This window comes from Cornus florida, unplaced genomic scaffold (assembly GCF_030987335.1).
Source record: "Cornus florida cultivar Cherokee Brave unplaced genomic scaffold, ASM3098733v1 CherokeeBrave_3.0.0_Hap2_Chr08, whole genome shotgun sequence".
Lineage (NCBI taxonomy): Eukaryota > Viridiplantae > Streptophyta > Magnoliopsida > Cornales > Cornaceae > Cornus > Cornus florida.
Window position 1 is genome coordinate 15,556,379 of NW_026775578.1, and position 15,922 is coordinate 15,572,300.

At 38.1% G+C, this 15,922-nt stretch overlaps 1 protein-coding gene across 1 annotated transcript in view; it reads left to right on the forward strand.

Annotated features, from left to right (window-relative positions):
• The first annotated feature begins 1,577 nt into the window (after nt 1–1,577).
• LOC132269575 (uncharacterized) overlaps nt 1,578–15,922 on the forward strand; it is a 38,900-nt gene continuing 24,555 nt past the window's right edge. The window contains exon 1 of the mRNA XM_059770813.1: nt 1,578–2,810. Within this exon, the coding sequence (XP_059626796.1) occupies nt 1,738–2,810 (1,073 nt within the window). The 5' untranslated portion in view covers nt 1,578–1,737. The remainder of the gene's footprint in view (nt 2,811–15,922) is intronic.

The window sequence follows — 15,922 nt, forward strand, 5'->3', positions numbered from 1 at the left end:
TTGGTAACTGCATTTGATTCTGTCAAAGTGCTAGTTATTCAATCTAAACTAAAAATTAGGGTTTAATCTCACCGATGATCACCACAAATTTGTAAACTTCACCACCAATTCTGTACCAATCCAAGAAGAACCAACTAGTTTCAGGCATTATAGACCAGAAAAAAATGGAGACTTGAAGAAGTTTTAGCATTCGTTAATGACATTTCTTTGTTCACTGGTTAAACAACTTTAGTTTTTATTTTTTATTTGTTGATGTGGTGCATTATAAGTCATAGATTTGTAATAAAGGCCACTTGTCAAAGTTTCTAAGATTCAACTTAGGATAATGTAGAGAAGTTTTAACTTAGAGAATCCGAGGTGGGTGGTTGGAAACTTAAAGCTATTTTTCTTCTTCAAAACATTGTCGTTTCAAACCTTTTTTATTACTAAATTACGTGGAGCGTTGTCAGCCCTAAATTTAGGTGAGATGACATATGTTAAAATCATAACAATTCAACTTAAGATAATATAGAAACATTTTAACTTAGAGGATCTAGAAATTTGATCAATTGAGAATTCTCAAATTCCTTTCTACTTTCATCAATCTCCTTACCTTATGTATATATATATATCAATGTTTTTCTCTAGGAACTTTAATTTTATCTTATTAATATTTTGTGTCTTTTGGTTTTCTTAGTATACAATTATAATAAACACAATTTGATTTTTTAAAGGCATTAACACATATTAAAAATTGTGCGTCCGTTATTATAAAAGGAAACGTTTAACAATATAATTATTATATAGGAATAGATAGCAAAATTTAAAAGGTATTAACTTATATTAAAAATAGTGGTTTGTGTCCGTCATAAATAAAAGGAAACATTTTTAACAATATAATATTTTTTCCTATTTAACAATATAATTATTTTATGGTTGGAATAAGATGTCAAATAAACGTTTGTGTCCTTTGGGTGGTATTCACCTAAAGAAAACATAGTATAAAATTAATAGTAATCGAAATTTAATTTAAAAACTTTTAACTAATATAAAAAATAGTAAAAAATATTTGAAATTCAAAATATCCCACTCATATTAAAAGTAGAAATCTGTGTCCATCATAAAAGGAAATGAATAAGAATATAATTGCTATATAAGAATAAGATAAAAAGGAAACATAAAAAAAAATACAGTATGAATGATTAGATGAATCATTAAGTACTTTAATTAGATATGGATCATTAGGTGCTTTAATGATAATTTTTATAAAAAATAATAAATTAAAAATGTTAAGAAATTAGTTACACTTTTAGAATAGTATATAAATATAAATATAGGTATAGAGATACAAATATAATTTGATAGGCATGGTTTTTGAAATTTGAATAACTAACAAAGATACTATATAAAGATGAATGCTAAAAAATGAACTATAATTTTTTAAATAATTAATTACCTCATATTTTTAAATGAATCTCATTAGTCATATAGACTCGTGGGGTAGTAGGTTTTTTTATTTGTGAGGCCCGTTAGAAGTAATTAATAAAAGGATTCATAAAGGGTATCAATGTCCTTGTAGAACTAGCTAAAGCAAGCGGCAGACGGATGCCGTTCATTACTCTTTTATATCTAGGGAGGAGACTGAGGGGTAGAGGCACCAAAACCCTAGAACGCATCTACACGCCGCAGCAGAGAGAGATCTCTTCTGCAATGTTATAGCCCCATTGCAGCTCCGACGGAGGAGGGAGGTAACTAAAGATGGAGGATGAGGAAGTATCATTGTTTTTGGTTGCGACTTTTGTTGGTGGGCCATATTGGGCTGCAATTTATGAAATCAAATTTGGAGGAGGAGGAGGAGGAGGAGGAGGAGGAGGAGGAGGAGGATCTAAAATTGCAAGAGTTAGTCCTCTGCACAAAGCGTTTAAAAGCTGCTTAGAGAAAGATAGACCATATTCACCGGTTGGTTGTGATATCTCAGGATCGCACATGTGCTTGATGTATTCATATTGGCTCATTAAGGAGGAGGAATATAATCAGTATCGACCCCTTCTTTTTGATACAATTACCAAAAAGATTTCTGATTTGCATTGGCCAAATGCATCAAAACCTTTTCCCAAGGTGATGGCTGTCCGTGGAAGTTTTTTTGCGCTTGCTGGAGGTACCATGGTTTCTCCACGCCTCCGCATCAAGCCTCCCCATTTCGAACATTTGGGGGATGAAGGGTGGAGTTGTTCTTCCCTACCTGAGACTCGCTCCTGGGAAGGATCAGCCAAGACTGTCTCTGGTTATGCCGTCATCAATGACTGTGTTCTCATTTCAGTTTATGATTTTATTTCCATTATTCCCATAACTGAATTCTATTGTTACAAAGTCGGGAGTTCAATGAAGGAGTGGCAGGTCGTCAAAAAGGCAGACAAGATAAAGAAACACAGGGCCTTCAGTGGAAAGGCTGAATATGTTGAGGATTGCATATACGCTTTCGGATTTTATGATAACTTATTTGCTTGTCGTGTCATATTTTCTGATGAAGGTGATGGTGTCATTAAATCTCTTGGCGTTCCTAAGGAAATTACCGGACTGCACTTTGAAACTCTACCATTGGATTATGAGATGTCAATTTCGGAGAATTGCTTAGTTCATTTGGGAGGGAGAATATTTTGTATGATGAAGACTGGTTTCCATGTTCAGCCCTCCAACTTTCAATGTGTTTCCATCTTGATCGTCAAAGTTTCTCATGAGATGAAGCTTTCAATTTTGTATTCAAATATTTGCGCCTTGGATATAGAGAACCTCGGTCCGGCAAATTTAACATCACTTTGTGTGGACTTCCGGTAAGTATTTCTATTGTTGTTGTTTATCTTTCCCTTATTTTCACGGCTTATAAGTTTTTCAACAAAATTGGTCAAAAGATATGCTCAATTTTTAAAAGATACATTTGTGAGTCAAAGAGGTTTATGTGTGTGTGTATATATATATATACTAGAGATGGTAACGTGCATTGCACGTGGTGATAAATGTTTATGAATATTTTTTAATTTTATTTATTTCTTTTCTCTTTGAGTAAAGTTCATGTTGAAAAAAAAATTTGCAAAAATTTAAACACTAAGGGAATATACTATTGAAGGCTATATGTGCTTAATATTTGATGTGTAAAAAGTGGTACACATTATCCACCACAATATATGAATATTTTTTAACTGAAAGCGAGGTAAAAATTTAAAGTGTAAAGTATAAATTTTTCAGTCACTTGTATTTTTGATCCGCTTTTATTTGAATTAGCATGTATTTTGTTCGACCTCTATCTGTAAAGACATCAAGATAATTAGGTTAGACAAAAGCAAATTTTAAATTAATTTATCTAAAAAACTAATAAACAACCATAATTTAAATTCCGGTTCCACTATTACCACTATTTCTACTTTAGTAATTTTGAATCTATATATGTCATATATCAATCAAGAATTATGCCGAGGAAATGTGATAAACATTTTTTTTGGTATTGATCTATAATGTGAAGGATGGCATATCACGGTGAATTGGTGTTGCATGTGTAAGTGTAATGGTGAGTCGGTTGACCATCTTCTTTTGCATTGTTCAGTAGCGGTTGAATGTTGGAATATCTTGTTAGGCCTATTTGGAGTTTACTCGGTCATGCCTAGATCTACGAGAGGCTTGATGGACACCTGGAGAGGGGGTTGGGTGGGAGCACAGGCTCGAGGGTTTTGGAGGATGGTGCCCGTGTGTATTTGTTGGTGTTTGTGGAGGGAGCGGAATAGAAGATCCTTTGAAGGAGAGGAATCTTCGGTCATTGTTCTCAAATCTTCTGTTATTAGCTCTCTCTTTTTTTGGGGTTCGGGTAGACTATGTTCCTTTGCTGACGAGACTATTGAGTTTTTGGCTTCCCTGTGGCCTTAGGGTACTCAGGTTTTTGTGGTCTTGTAGTCTTGTAGGGACGGAACGCTTTTAAAGAATTGCTTATTTATCAATATATATATATAACACGAAGGATGCAAAGAAGATATGATAGAAGGTTGAAAAATTTTATTTAAAAAAAAAGGAACATTTCTTGGTTTTCAAGAGGCTTAAATGGTGACTTATAAAAAAAAAAAAAAGGCTTAAATGGTGAAAGACTACTTTTAACTTCCTCTAATAAGAATGGAAATATACATTTTACATTCCAAGAAGAACACAATGCAGTAGGAATTTTTTTAAAAATGGAAAACGTTTAAGGTCAAGAGTATTTTTTTTTTTTTTGATAAATAAAAAATTTTATAAAAAAAACACTCCAAGGGGGAGCGGAACCCAAGAACAATACAAAAAGCCACTCAATCCTTCAAAGAGGCCAAAAAATCAACAATTTCCTCCAAAGATCTATGATCTCTCCCTAAAACCCAACAAAAAAGAGTGGAAATAATCGAGAATTTAAGCACCGAAATCGACATCGCCTTTCCTTCAAAATATCTCCTATTCCTTTCAAGCCAAATGCACCACCATACACAAAGCGGCGTAGCCCTCCACGCATCCTGACTGTGAGTCCCCACAGGGCAACCTCTCCAAGCCTCAATCAACCCTCTTGTAGATCTAGGCATAACCCAAAAAAGCCCAAATAAGCCAAGCATCAAATCCCAACACTCTCTAGCCACATAGCAATGAATGAGAAGGTGATCCACTGATTCCTCATTACGAAGGCACATAAAACAACGATTGATCACCACTTGGCTTCTCCTTCGCAAATTATCCTGGGTTAGGATCTTTCCCAAAACCGAAGACCACACAAAGAAAGCCACCTTGAGAGGAGCCTTGGAGCGCCAAACAGACTTCCAAGGAAAACGAACATCAGGATCAAATGAGAGACACCTTAAGGTCAAGAGTATTTGTTGTAGATTATATAGAACTTAAAAGATAAAAACTTTTTTTTTTTTTTTTTTTTTTTCTGTATTTGATTTTGGGGTCACTTTTTTACTATTATTATTCATTCATGAACTTGTCATTTTAGTGCTAGCACTTCATGCATGATACTGTAAATGACTATTCATACATTTTACATTCCAAGAAGAACACAGTGCAGTAGAAATTTAAAAATTAAAAATTAAAAATGTTTAAGGTCAGAGTACTTGTTATATATTATATACAATTTAAAAGATTCAAACCTTTTTTTTTTGTGTTTGATTTTGGGGTTACATTTTTACTGTTATTATTCATTCATGCACTTGTCATTTTAGTGCTTTCAAACGAATTTAATTTGAAAATCGTACATACCGCTAGCATTTCATGCATGATATTGTAAATGGCTATTTCATGCATTGCGACAATATTAAAATTGTTAGTATTTTAGAATTAAATGAGGTGTTTACAATTTACAAGGTTTCCTTTTTAGATTAGAAGAACTGAATACCTGTTAGAATATAATATTTCTTTTTTTGTAAATTTGTTCTAACAGATTCTTTTAATCGACGTGTGGTATGGGGAACTATATTTGTTTTTAAAAATTGGCTGGTGAGAATGTTAAAATATATATTAATTTAGAATACGTATGAAGAAGCTGCCATTAGAAGGTTTCTGTTTGAATAGTTTTTGAGAAGTCATGTTTTTTGGGAAAACAAATAAGTGAAGAATCATGTCTCTTATTTGAATTAGAAGATTTGATTTTAATGAATTTATAAAAAAACTAAAATAAATGTATATAAATAATGAAAATAGAATCCCCTTTCATAAGGGATAAAGAGATATATATATATATATATATATATATATATATATATATATATATATATATAGTATAGTGTAGTATATGAGTAACAAAGACTGGAACTATAATAAATTAAATTAACAAAGATATGACATCAATATTGTACAAGCCCATTGATTAGACTATGGTGAACTGAAGCTTGTCCACTTTTGAGGACAAGCCGACCTTATTTTGGACAAATTTTATATGAGAAAACTGGATTGCTCTACTCAAGAAGTATAATCTTAAAGAACATAGGTATGAGGTTTTAGGGGATAAAAGACTTGCGATTGAGGAATCCAGTCCAGTCTTAGATGTTTGAACAAATTGAGTTGTTCTCCAATAAATTGATGTTTGGTACCTTGTAAGGTTGAAATTTTAAGTGAAAAAACTTATTATTGAATGCTTAATAAGCTCAATGGCAAGAGTTGAGTTTTTTTTATTTAAATGGACAATATACCTTTTTTTTTTTTTTTTTTTTTTGTAATCTTGCATCTCTCTCCTTTCTGCATGTTTGCTCCTAGAGTTCTTTCCTGGCAACTGTTTCTTTCTCTATGCCCAATGCTATCACAGCGTCATCATACTTGAACTGATCATTTTCGTTAAGGATCAGATCTGAGATTGTTCAAGACTCGTTGAAGAGGCCCTTAGTAAAGTAACATTAAAAACTCGTACTTAAAGAAGTACAAAGGTTCAATTCTTGGTCAACATTGTCTTTCAAGGTTTCCTATTTTGCACGAGGGATTTAGGCCAGCATTAATATCAAGTAGAGAAGAATTATGAGTGGAACTTCAATTCAGATGTTTCTAAACCATACCCAAAGACCCAAAAACCAAACATTTCCATATGAATGCTAAAACATACCAGAAAGCCCAAGTTCCATATGTTTCAATATGAATGCTATTATTTTCAGCTGCATTTACTGACAGTCGGCAACGTACTTGTCCCGGCACAAAATTTGCAATGGCAGATTGAAACTATAACCGAAGATTGCATTGATTCCTTATGGAATGGATGGAAAGGAACTTGAAGCCACCAACAAATGAAACACAGATTATGGTATCAGTATTAGTACAAGCAATAACATTTGTGTCTTAAACTGTGATGTGTATTAGGATGAATAGAAAAATAAGAATAAACAAGTCTTATGTGTATTCAAAAAGAATGAATGTATAAAAAGCCACTTTAACAAAATATATTACAAATACGACAACTTTACACTAATAATTTCATATTTGACAAGAATCCATACATTTGGATCCAAATTACCCCTCACATAATCCAAAACCCACACCAACAAACCACCACACCTCCCCCCCCCCCCCCCCCCCCCCCCCCCCCCCCCGACCATCATATATCTAGCTAAGATAACAACAATGATTTATCTAGCTAAGAGCATTCTGTATTCATTGTTCTAATGCCTATTGCTGCCATGAAAGATGGAATGAATAGCTATGGAACCAGTAGAAATCATTCCTATTAGTTATTTTGGTAGATAATCAAAAAGTTCTCAAGGGGATAGCTAATGTAGGACAAGAGAGAAGCCTTAAAGAGTTAAGAAAGAATTCAGGGGCTGCAAATTCAAAGAACTAGGGCTGAAATTTGGAGCTTCAATAGTAGAAATGTAGAAAAACAAAGGAGGAGAAATAGAATAACATAAACCTAGTGGAATCACACCAATATGGTCTAGGCATCACACCCTCATATCTTGTGAATCACTCACAAAGAAAAGTTCAAATGCATTTTTATTCATTCATAGACTGCCTCTCAAGATTACATTCTCTCCCTTTTATAACATTCTGTGAATGCAGTAACCCTTGGATTACCCCATAATTGTGGTAATCAAAATTTGACTCTAGGATTACCCCATAATTGAGGTAATCAATACTTGACCCTAGCCCAATAAAAGTAATTAATGCTAACTAATGCAAGTTACCATAATTATGAAATTTGACCAAACCCCCCAATTATGCAAGACTCCAAGTGGACCCCCCCATCGTCTAGCATGTGCCAAATTAAGGCTTGAGCCTTAGAACCCTCCTTGCCACGCCTTTTGTACTCGACCCTAACGAGTTAAAGGGATGGAATTGCTCATAATGGTAAGGAGCTACGTAGTGGAACTCACTAAAGGGAATCCCAGTACAATCAAAAAGTGGGCGTCCTCTCCATTTAACAATAAATGTTTGAGAACTTCGTATACCCATGTTGAAGATTTTGTATGGGCCAGTGGCCCAGCACTCTTTGAATGAAATTTTCTGGAAGCACCTTTTGTATAGCATTCAGGTCTTATTCGCACCATAACCATGTTCCTTTCATGAAATTTAGTAAACTTTCGCTGCAAATCAGCTGGTGCTTTGTAACTCTCATTACTTTTTGCAATATTCCTTCGAAAATATGCTTACTAAAAGCATCAGTTTCAACACTAGGGTGTGCCTCAATTGGTAAAGGGACTAAATCAATTGGCTTCCTTGGCAGCAAATCTGTCACAAGTTCCAAGTGGCTGCGCCCAGTGGTCTTGTTTACAGATCTGATATATGCAAATTAAGCTATAGGAATATTCTGGTCCCAACTAGGAATATGGTGACCAAGACAACGAAGCAAGTCACCCAAGCTGCAAGAAATAACCTCAGTTTGGTCATCAGGATGTGGGTGAAAAGAACAAGAAAATTTCAGCCTTGTCTTCAGCAACTTCCATAATTTGCGCCAAAAACAACTCGTAAACTTCCGATTGCGATCAGAAACAATGGTGTTGTGTAACCCATGTAGCCGGACGGCCCGGACAACTTCTTGAAAAAAAGATTTGGCAATGTGGACAGCATCGAAAGTCTTAGAATAAGAGATAAGTGCTCCATTTTCGAAAAACGATGATGAAGTTTGAATATCTGGTGCCATTCCGCAAGTAGTACAGAAACCTGATCACTGAAACCAGTAGAATCTTCTCCCTCAGACTTGGTATTGATATAGTTGTCCCTACTTGTAATAGCATGGTCAAAATCCTTTTCCCTGGATTGCTTGACCCTATCATCTTTTTTTTTTTTTTGATAAGTAGTATAGAAAGTCTTCAAAAAGGGAATGCGTCCCAAGAATACACAGAGGCCTAAGTCAAAGCCAAAATAGGGATCCTAAGGACCTGTTTGGTGTTTGTTCCCAAGTGTTCTGTAATGCTCCCGGGCCGCTACAGTAACCCATTTTGAGTCCACAACATGTTTGGCCCGCCTTGTTTTGTTCCCAACAGTAGCAGTACACTTTCAATATTTGGCCCAAAAGCTGGAACAACAATTTTGAGTTCTATGTTGTTCCAGGCCCCCTTTTTTTCACTGTAGCGGGGATAATAATAAATTTTTTTTCGGGCAAATCATTTCAGCCTCCTAATCACCTCCGTCTCTATTCTCGTTCTCAACTCTGGAACTTGCTCCCTCTCTCTCTCTCTCTCTCTCTGCAACTGCAAACACAAAATCTACAAGGATCAGAAGTTAAAAACGCGCCTCCATCTCTATTCTCGTTCTCAACTCTGAACTTGCCCTAATCGCCTCCCAGTGGCGATTTCACGGCAAATCATTTCAGCCTCCCAATCGCCTCCATCTCTATTCTCGTTCTCAACTCTGAACTTGCCCTAATCGCCTCCCTAATTGCCTCCCAGTTGCGATTTCACGGCAAAGCATTTCAGCCTCTCAATCGCCTCCATCTCTATTCTCGTTCTCAACTCTGAAATTGCCCTAATTTCAGATAAAAAAAAAACTCTGAACTTGCCCTCTCTCTCCCTCTGCAAATGCAAACTACAAAATCTACAAGAATCAGTTGCCCTCTCTCTCCCTCTCTGCAACTGTAAACTACAAAATCTACAAGAATGGGTTTCATTTCAGATTGAAAACCCATATCGGCATATCATTTCAGATTGTTCAAAAAATCAAAACCCATATCTTTCAGTTTCCATCGCCCGCTGTTCCAGTGTGTATGAGTTTCCTTTTCCTTGTGTGTATGGGTTTTGTTTTAATTTTTTTCCTAAAACGTATTTGGTGAAATTTTTTATGATGTTCTGATTCTTGTAGATTTTGTAGTTTCCAGTTGCACAGACAGAGAGAGAGAGAGAGAGAGAGAGAGAGAGAGAGAGAGTTATTTCAGATTGATCAAAAAATCAAAATCCATATTTTTTCTAAATCAACTAATCAAGCTCTCTAATTCTTGTTTTGCAAACTAATCAAGTTCTGTAATTAATTTAATTTAATCATCCAAAAAAAAAAAACAAAAATTTCTATTCCAAAATTCTCACTCCAAATTTTTGTCCCAAACATGTTTTGTTCTCATTTCAGAACACCACACTACAAAACACTTGTTCTGTTCTAGGCTAAAACAAAATAGTACACTACACAACACTTCCCAAACACAATTGTCCCTTACAGGGGGGAAGAAAGTCTACGGCTGAACTGCACTAATGACTTCCTTAGTGGAAACTGGTGAGGTAAAAAGCGGCCCTCCATCTTTGTTATTACCCCCAACTCCTAAGTCACCCCCACCTGAAAAATTGTCGTTCGCACTTACCCCTTCACCACGCATCTTTAATTCTGATCGCAACCCATCGGCAGATCCACCATCAATAATCAGCTTAATCCCATGTTCCACGCAAAGAATAGCACTCCCATTACCAGTTTCAGTTGGAATCAGCTTAATCATCTCACTGTCATCCTCTGAAATATCATACCTGTCGACATCCCTAACTGAAGTCTCTGAACACTTCCTTCACACACCGCTTCTGGTACCGGAGAAAGTGTCAGAGAGAACGAACCCATCCCCCCACCCTTCTTCTTTCCCACTGTCCTCACCACTCCAAAAGGAGTAGAAGAAGAAGAAGCTTGAGTAGAGAGAGAGAGTAGAGGACAGGAGACAGACCAGAGGACGTACCTGAAACACCGCCACCAGTTGCAACTTGCAACCCATTTTTGTTTCTGATTCTGAGACCATCTTCTGCCTTTTGACCGCCCCCAAACCTTTTTGGCATGAATTCCTCATAGAGAAGCTCCTGATACCCCCCATCCACCGATTTTCCTTCAGGATCTACCTTGGTGGCTCGTTGAAGAGGATCCTTCAAAGTAAAAAATCCATTTATAGCCCTAAAATTACTCCCGTATTGGTCAAGGCCAGTCAATGAGGTCCCCACTTGGGCCTCTTCCAAACTAAAGTCACTAACCTCACCCAATGGTTCAAAGGAATTATGCATAGGAGGCCCAAACATCCGGGGCTTAACATATGAACTACCTTTCTGGCCCACCTGATTAGGCCCATCTCCATAACTCAGGCCTTCTCTCCCCTGACCCAATCGCGAACTGGATCCTCTTCTTTCATTAGAGTTTCTCGGCATAAATGGACGGGCCCTCCTCGTAATGGGCTCAATTTGAACCTAGTTTTCAAAACTATTACCATTCCTTCCGTAATCCCCGGCCCATTTGGAAAGAGGAGGGCCACGTGCCTCCCTCGCTTTATTGTTAACTCCAATGTTATCCATAGAGCCGTTCGAAAAAGCTGACGAGAAGATAATGCAATCTGGATTGGCGAATCTCTTTGCGCCACGTGTGTCCTTCCTTATCCCCCTGTGCATTCAGTGATTGTACTCATAATGGAGCTGAAATTGCGAATGAACCTCCTGGAGAATGAAACCAATCCATGGAAACTGCGAATGTCACCCACAAAATGTGGTATTGACCACTCCTTAATGGCTCTTACTTTCTCAGGATCAGCTTGCAATCCATTAGCTGAAACAATAAAGCCAAAAAACACAACTTTGTCGCATAGAAAAGAGCACTTTTTCAAGTTTACATACAGCTTCTCCTTACGGAGAACCTCCATGACTTGGCGCAAATGGACCAAATGCTCTTTACTTGTATGACTATATATTTATATGTCATCAAAATAAACAACCACAAATGAGCCCAAGAAAGGTACGAGTACCTTGGTCATAACTCACATAAATGTGCTAGGAGCATTGGATAGTCCGAATGACATAACTAACCACTTGTAAAGCCCATTCGGAGTTTTGAATGCTGTCTTCCATTCATCACCACTCATACGAATCTGACGGCTTCTCAAGTCTATTTTGGAGAACACCTTGGTCTCCCATAACATATCAAGCATATCCTCTAATCGAGGGATGGGAAATCGGTATTTTACTATGCACGACTGTCCACACGCATCCTCAATGATCTATTTATTTATTATTATTTTTTTGTGTGTTAGCAATGCTGGAACAGTGCAAGGACTCTTTCTCTCATGCACAAAACCCTTAACAATCAAGTCTTCAACTTGCCTTTAAATTTCAGCTTGTTGTGTGGGTGGCATTCTATAAGCAAGATTGTTTGGTAAAGCTGCACCATGCTCCAAATCAATATCATGCTGAATACTCCTCATTGGTGGCAAACCTTGTGGTAAATCATCACCAACCAGCTCTTGGAACTCCATCAGTATATGCTGAATTTTAATTCGATACTCTATCAAATTTTAAAAGTTGGTCCTCTAGTACTTTCTTAGCAACAAGTGCATACATAACTCCGATCTCCTTGCTCTCAAGTTCAAACTCGTGTGCTACAAAAACCCAATAACTTTGGCAGCCTTAGGAGTGTCGGTGATTTCTTCTTTAAGTGGCTGCAAAGTCAACTTTTACCCACATTTATGAAACGAGTAGTATTGGCTCTAGTATAATGGATCATTTCTTTGTCAAACAACCATGCCCTTCCTAATAAGATATGACAAGCATTCATACGAACAATATCACACCAAGCTTCATCGTTAACCGTATTACCCATAGTGAATTTAACCAACACCGTGAAGTGACCGGCACCTCGTTTCCCTTTCGAAACCATGCAACCTTGTAGGGACTAGGATTCTTCTCAGTTTGTAGCTTGAGTTTGTCTACCGCCTCCTGCGAAATAATGTTTTCACTACTACCTCCATCAAGAATCACGTTACACACTTTTCCACCACAAAGGACTCGTGTCCGGAATATATTGTGTCGTCTCCAGTCTTCTTCCTCGACTTAGGGTGTTGTCATCACTCGTCTCACCACCAAAGACTCTCCTTCTACCGGGAAAAGATCAATAACTCCCTCTCCGTCGTCATACTCATCAAATATTATGTAATTCTGTTTTTTCATCTTCAAACTCTGCTAAATTCACCCTTTGTTGAGGACAAGCGTAAGATGTGTGCCCCTTCTCTCCACAACCGAAACAACGAACTTGTGAAGTGCTGCCACCCTTTGAATTGCTTACACCAACACTATTTTGTGGTTCAAATCTTACTATTTACTTCCCCTTTTCACTCCTATCAGCACCCCAAATGTTCCTACCTCCTGTTTGGGCACTTGTGATAGCACCATGAGCACTTCGAGCACCTCCAGCTGTACTCCTCTGCTAAACAGCATTTGGGCGACCAGAAACAACTCTTCTGCCGCCACAACGCAGCACTCTTTTTTCCGCCGTTAAGGCATATTGTTGAGCATCTTCTAGGTTGAACAAACGGACCAATCCCATCTCATCTCTAATACACTGATGCAAACTAGAAAGATAACGAGATGTCAATTGTTCATTACTCTCGTTTAAGCCAACTCGAATCGAGAGATTATTAAACTCAGATGTATATTCTTCAACGAGCATGTCTTGTTTTTTCAAACTATGAAACCTTTCATGTAACTCCATTGAATAATTAGCAGACAGAACTTGCTTTCGCAATTTTGATTTCATATGTTCCCATGTGTTGATTTTTTGCTTCCATTGCCCAGCGCGCTGTTCTTCAACTCTCTTCCACCATTGAAGTGCAGTACTCTTCAACTTGAGCTTTGCAAACAACGCCTTTTTATCTTCTGCCATGGGCTTCCACTCAAAGTAACTCTCCAAGCTTGCCTCCCAATCTAAATAATCTTCGGCATGCATCTTTCCATAGAAGTCAGCAACTTCAATTTTAATTCCTCCACCATGCAAATCCAACGCACGAACCAACTGCCCTTCCAATCTGCCGTGATCCAGATTTTCTCCTCTTCTTCTTCAAAATAGTCATCCTCAAGACTACCTTCTGGTACATTCAAGGGGCCACGGTTGCCTTCCGGAATCTCCATATGGGCTTCCGCACGTTCCTGTCATTGAAGAGCCTGCACCGCTCTTGACAGATCTTCAATCATATGCCTTATCTCAGCCATCTCTGTTTGTTGGGCTTGTTCCTCTTCCACGACCTCTACCACGTCCAACCATGGTGTATATCTAGGGTTTTCGGCTCTGATACCAATTTGGTGCAGGGCAGTAGCAATAAGCTGCTGTCCGACAACTGTAGCAGTGTAAAACAACAAAAGAAAGGAATTTCCAGCAATAAACAAGCTTGAAAACAGAGAGATAAAGCAATCGAATCAAAGTTGGAATGTAGATAAGTGAGTTCTAGGGCAAAGAGACCCGAAAGAAACTCTGGATATGATTTTATGGAATAAAAACTGCATACAATGACTCTTAATAGACTATTTATACTAGGGCTACAGCAGCCCTAGCATCCTAGCCCTTGATTACTTCGGTAACTAATAAATTCCAACCCTTCGAAGTACTTAAAAACTCACATGACAGTCACATGACTATTTAAAAAGACTAGGACTAAGATAACTAGAACCCAAGCCTAGTTAGCTAGCGGGCCCGATTAGTCTTGGAGAGCTTTGTAGATGCTCCTGTATCAAAATTAGCACAAGGGAGGAGTGCAAGGTTGAGTTTGGAGAGATTGTGGAGATGGAGGAGATCTCTTGTAGACAAAAGTCTAGAACCCTCTAGCTTAAGGAACGTGATCGAAACACGAAGTTTTTTCACCGACTGGCCAACGCATATAGAAGTAACACATTGGAAGGATTCACTTTAATGGCGTTATGGTCACTAGGGAAGATGATATCCGAAATGGGTTTATATCCTTCTACAAGCAGCTTTTTGAGGAGACTGCTAGTTGGAGACCTTTGCTTGATGGCCTTGAGTTTGCGGCTATCTCATATGGTGATAGAGACGGGTTTGAGATGCCGTTTGGGGAGGACGAGGTGTTGGAGGCTTTGAGGAGCTGTGATGGGGATAAAACTCTTGGGCCAGATGAGCTTACTTTACCTTTCTTTCAGCATAATTGGGAGGCGGTGAAGGCTGAGGTGATGGGGGCAATCGCATTTTTTTTCTTTCTGCATGGTTCTTTTTAGAAGAGTCTCAACACTTCCCTTATCACTCTTGTCCCCAAAAAGGGAGGAGCCATTGAGACAAAGGACTGCAGACCCATTAGTCTTGTTGGAGCTGTGTCTAAGATCATTGTGAAAGTCTTAGCCATTCGGCTGAGGAGAGTTCTTGACGGGGTGATCTCAGATTCACAAAATGCTTTTGTTGGTGGGCGCCAAATTCTGGATTCAGTTTTGATCTCCTACTTGGGACTCCCTTTGGGAGTTTGGGATCCGATTGTTGAGAGGTTTGAGAGGAGGCTTGCAGGTTGGAAAAGGAATACTTGTCAAAAGGGGGGACGGTTACTCTAATGAAAAGCACACTCTTAAAACTCCCGACCTACTTTATGTCACTTTTCCCGATGCCTATGATAGTTGTTCGAAGACTTTATACTTTGAGGAAGTTTTTGTGGGGCGGGTTAGGAGATGAGTTCAAGTACCGTTTGGTGAACTATGAGAGAGTGTGTTCCCTTATTAAAAAGGGGGGTTTGGGAATTGTTGGTTGTGTTTAATATAGCTTTGTTGGGCAAGCAGTTGTGGAGATTTAGGGGGGAGGGGTCCAAGCTTTGGAGGTGTATTATTGCTTGTCATTATGGAGAGGGATTAGGGAGGCTATAACCCTAGCAAGAGTGAGTTCTTGGAAACTTATTCAATAAGTTTGGGATGAATTTTCCAAACGTATACGTTTCAAGGTTCGAAGTGGAAGAAATGTCAGGTTTTGGGAGGACAGATGGTGTGGGGACTCGGCTTTAGCCCATAGGTTCCCTCGACTTTTCCAGATTGCTGTGAATAGAGATGTTGCGGTTGCTGACTATTATCGTCTCGATAATGGGAGGGTGACTTGGGATGTGCAGTTTTGTAGACGGTTCCACGATTGGGAACTCTTAGAGGTTATAGGTTTCCTAGCCTTCATTTATAGCCAGGTGGTGGTCAGGTTGGGCATGGACGAGATGATGTGGGTGGGTACCTTGAGAGAGGTGCTCGAGGTGAAGTTCTACTATAGTATGTTG